This window comes from Nematolebias whitei, chromosome 15 (assembly GCF_014905685.2).
Source record: "Nematolebias whitei isolate Nwh7 chromosome 15, NemWhi1, whole genome shotgun sequence".
NCBI lineage: Eukaryota > Metazoa > Chordata > Actinopteri > Cyprinodontiformes > Rivulidae > Nematolebias > Nematolebias whitei.
In genome coordinates this window covers 37,880,969-37,885,347 of record NC_056512.1, presented here as the reverse complement: position 1 = coordinate 37,885,347, position 4,379 = coordinate 37,880,969, and the positions used below count along the sequence as shown (strand labels likewise).

The following is a 4,379-nucleotide window of genomic DNA, read 5'->3' as shown; positions in this document are numbered from 1 at the left end:
TGATGACTCCTGTCTGATGACCGTTTCCTGTCTGATGACTCCTGTCTGATGACCGTTTCCTGTCTGATGACCGTTTCCTGTCTCCACAGCACAAACGAGCCTCTGGGGTTGGGCTGGCTTTGGCTCAGAGGTTTCTAAAATCCCTCATCATATTGGATTCTAACGTAGAAAGCCAGTTTATGCCGTTTTGTTTAACATTAATGATCTGCTGTAATTGTTATTTTAGTTGAGTAAATAGAATTAAAACACGAACTCTTGAACACACTCAGTAAAGCCTGAGCTTCAGACCAAAAGTCAGACCTCCGTGGTAGAAAATAAAAGTGTAAAAAAACTCACTAGAAATAGATACTGTAGACCGTAGATGATGGAGTTTATCGTCAGCACGGGCTTCCAGTCCTCTCTGAACAAATAAAACAAATGTTAAAATGAAAACGCTGCTCCGGACATGATCTACCACTAAAACTCACCGTAGGATGTTTAAACAGACGTTCCCCTCCAGGTCGATGTTGGGGTGATACACCATTGTCTCACACTTGACCTTGGGGGGGTCGTGGGGGTAACCCTGTCCTACCTGAAACACAGAAACCACCACTCAGAGCTCACCTGCAGCACCTGCAGAGGAACCCAACACTAAAACGAAGAGCAGAGAGGCTCACCTTGAAGCTGAACACAAACTTCCCTCCTTTATAAAAGCCCTGCGGAGAAAAACACAGTTCAGCTGCCTCGTCTTCCTCACAGCCGACGTCTTCATCAACACTGAGACACACGTAGACCTGACCCGGTTCTGACTCAACACCAACCCACACCACAAACAAGGGGCAGATATGATAAGATTTTTTCTTCTTCTGCTACCTTTCATTTTATGACGTGTTTTTTTTTCCCCATTTGGTTTCTAAATTGTTTTTGTGTTTTAAATATGAAATGAATAAAAATGACAAACAAACAAACAAGTCCTGTTTACCATTTAATAGGAGAACTGCAAACATTCAGTTCTATTAAAACCTGATCCAGTCCTCAATCTGTCCCTCAACCAGTCCTGATCCAGTCCCGATCAGGTCCTGATTCAGCCCTGATCAGATCCTGATTCAGCCCTGATCAGGTCCTGATCCAGTCCTGATCCGGTCCTGATCAGGTCCTTATCCGGTCCTGATCAGGTCCTGATTCAGCCCTGATCGGGTCCTGATTCAGCCCTGATCAGGTCCTTATCCAGTCCTGATCAGGTCCTTATCCAGTCCTGATCAGGTCCTGATTCAGCCCTGATTCAGCCCTGATCCAGCCCTGATCCAGCCCTGATCAGGTCCTGATCCAGCCCTGATCAGGTCCTTATCCAGTCCTGATCCAGTCCTGATCAGGTCCTGATTCAGCCCTGATCCAGTCCTGATTCAGCCCTGATCAGGTCCTGATCCAGCCCTGATCCAGTCCTGATTCAGCCCTGATCATGTCCTGATTCAGTCCTGATCAGGTCCTCGTCTCTTCCCAAACATAGGTTAGGTTTATTGTCATATGATCAACACAATGAAATGCTCAGGACGAGAAGAACCGCCTCGACTCGCCAAACAACAACAAGAAACACCAAACATGCAAGAAAAATACAAAAACAAAATCCAGACGTTCCTACGGTCCATAAAACTGGTTCTGGATCAGTGGTTCTTCAAACCTGTTAAAGCTCTTTCAGAGTATTTGTTTATGGACCTGGTGGCTGTTTGTTTGTTTGTTAACAAACAAATGTTTTTGTTCCCAGAGTTGTTCTGTGTTTCTTAAAAACCTAGTCCTGACATACGTTTTGATTTCCAGATGTTTTCAGACTCATCCATAAATTAACCAGAATTTACAGAGTTCATCAAGCTCTTTGTTTATTTGTACGTTAAACCAAACAATCATTTTAGTAAACAACAATCACATTTTGCTTAAAATAATGTCGGGTGACTTTTAGAAAAAGCTGCTCGTTTAGACTCATATATATATATATATATATATATATATATATATATATATATATATATATATATATATATATATATTAAAACGCTTTCATTAAAGACGTATGTTTTAATAAAGGTTAATTTTCCCCAATAATTTTTTTAAATGTTTAACAGACCCACCCTGACCTAATCTAACACCCCACCACCTGCTAACTCTGACTTTAACTCAGGTCTTCCGGCTGTCTCGTGTTCTGGGTGAGCGTGCGAGCAGACGTCCCGCAGCTCGAATCAAACGCACCTCGTCCGGTGAGATGATGAGTCTGAAGTTGAGGAGGTCGTCGTCATCAGGGAAGCTGATCTCACACGTCTTTGGCAAATTCAACTCATTGATGTCTGAAACAAAACAACAAGCACTCAGAGAGATCGGACTTTACACTGGGCCCAGAACCAAACATCTGATCTCTGGGAGTCTGAGACCAGCGAGGCACACTTAAAAAACTAAACTAATGTAGGTCAGTGGTTCTGAAAGCTGGGCCGGACCCCTCTTTGGGTTGGGAAACACCAAGTGAGGGTTCATGGAAATGGAATTAAATTCAGAAATGAGCCAGTAGCATCACTTTCACAGCATCTGGATGTGAAACGCTTTGTTAGGTTCAGTTTACACTCGTTAACCAGCGGTCGGGTCACGAGTCTCTGCGGCTTTTATTCTGAAAGCTGAAAAAAAAAAAAAAAAAAAAAAAAAGACCACCGTTCTGGGTCGACCACCTGCTAACGGAAACATACCTTTACAGTTACGGTTCTGAGATGTTCCGTAGAGACCTACTTATTGCTCGTGTCTCCTTCCAACCATGTCTCTTCCAAAATGAAGGATATTGGAGTTCTGTAAGTGTTGAAGCAGCTTCTAAAACTGCAGAATCTTTAAACGTGGTCAGCATCAGCCGATGAAACGGCCCGAGACGACCCGATGGATCCTGTTCAGCCAGGTGACATTCTGCCGCAAAGCTTTCTCTTTTGGACGTCTCCTCCTGAACTCGTCAGAGGGTTGGGGTCTTATTCCAGGAGTTGGATGGGTTTAGAAGGCTCAGTCAGCTGCTTACACAGGTAAACAGCCCCCGTTACCATGGTTACGCATCATAAAAAGGATAAATACCACCAGGAATCACTAAGCCAGCTCATGAGTGTGTTACAGGTGTTACACAGGTGTGAGAGGTGCTGATGTCACCTCATCCATCAGCTGAGCTGCTGTCAGAAGGCAGGGTCAGGCTGAGGAACCAGGTCCTGCTCTGTCCAGTTCCCAGAGGGCCGGTCAGGTGGGGGGCACCTGGTGGGACAGGTGTGTCTGACAGGTGTGGGGTCAGTGTGAGCAGGTGTAAAGCAGGCAGGATGACCTCTCTGCTCGTGGCTTAATGAGCGACAGGCCCTCTGAGCTGGTTATCAGCCCATCAGTGAGCTCCTGACCTGAAGTTCTCCACCAGCAGAGCTGACACAGCAGCTTCGCTCCATCCAGCCTGAAAGAGCCCCCAGAAAACAGACCCGGGTCCAGCTGCTCCGGGGTTAACTCTAATAAACGAGCTTCTGATAAAAACCACGCTCGTGTGAAAACATCTGGCTCTGAACCCGGCCCACCACTGGAGCGCCTCAGCTTTGTTTTCAAATGCAGCCGCAGCTAACCGCCGTTAGCTTCAGGCTAGCTCTGTAGCTGTTAGCCTGCGCGAGCTCTGACCGCAGCCGGCCTCGGTTCACCGTTCCCGGGCACCGAGCTGCAGTGTTCCCCGGCGTGTTGTTGGAGGCCGGGGAGCCGCCGGGCAGGGCAGCTGAGCGGGGGTCGGTGGGGTTAAACCTGCCTACCTTTCTGTATTCGGAGCTGGGCCGCGCTGGCTTTCTTCCCCCCGGCTCCGGCTCTGTTTCCTCCAGCAGATTCCTCGTCTTTCTTCTGCTGCTTCAGGGAGAACAGCTTAATCATCTTCGCCCGTTCGGTGATCTGACCCTAACCTTCGTGTCCCTGTGGTGCGGGCGCTCCGTGTGGGTCCTGAATGTTTGGAGAGTCCGATGGGTCCGAACGGCACCGCGATGTGGACGGAGCCGGTGCGTCTCGACTAATCACACCGAGCTAACGTAGCCTGTTAGCCCGCAGGAGAGGCCGGGCGGGGAGGAGGGTGACGCCGCGTGGCTAACAGTCGCTGCGTCAGAGCGCCGCCATGTTGGAGAGGGAAAGGTGTCCCTGCAGGATGATAAAAAATCAAACCTCCCCACTCTTCAAATCAGTTTTATTTAAATTATCACGCACAGATAAGAAGGTATAACTGGTCTGAACAGAAAACGTTATGATTTAGCTTAAAACAACAAGTGTGTTGTTCTTCTAATTGTGGTGTTTACTAATTACTGCTGCAGGGTGATATTTAATGAGACTGGAATTATAGGAGCAGATCATTGTTTTTTTTTTAAAAAAAACAAGCT

General features: G+C 47.0%; 1 protein-coding gene across 1 annotated transcript in view; it reads right to left on the bottom strand.

The window, feature by feature from the left end:
• The window catches only part of ube2m (ubiquitin conjugating enzyme E2 M), a 6,870-nt gene extending 2,845 nt beyond the window's left edge, over positions 1-4,025 (bottom strand). The window contains exons 1-5 of the mRNA XM_037688644.1: positions 3,771-4,025; positions 2,221-2,315; positions 657-695; positions 468-571; positions 337-400 (exon numbers count right to left, since the gene is read on the bottom strand). Coding sequence (XP_037544572.1) covers positions 337-400; positions 468-571; positions 657-695; positions 2,221-2,315; positions 3,771-3,885 — 417 coding nt within the window. The 5' untranslated portion in view covers positions 3,886-4,025. The remainder of the gene's footprint in view (positions 1-336; positions 401-467; positions 572-656; positions 696-2,220; positions 2,316-3,770) is intronic.
• Positions 4,026-4,379: the final 354 nt, after the last annotated feature.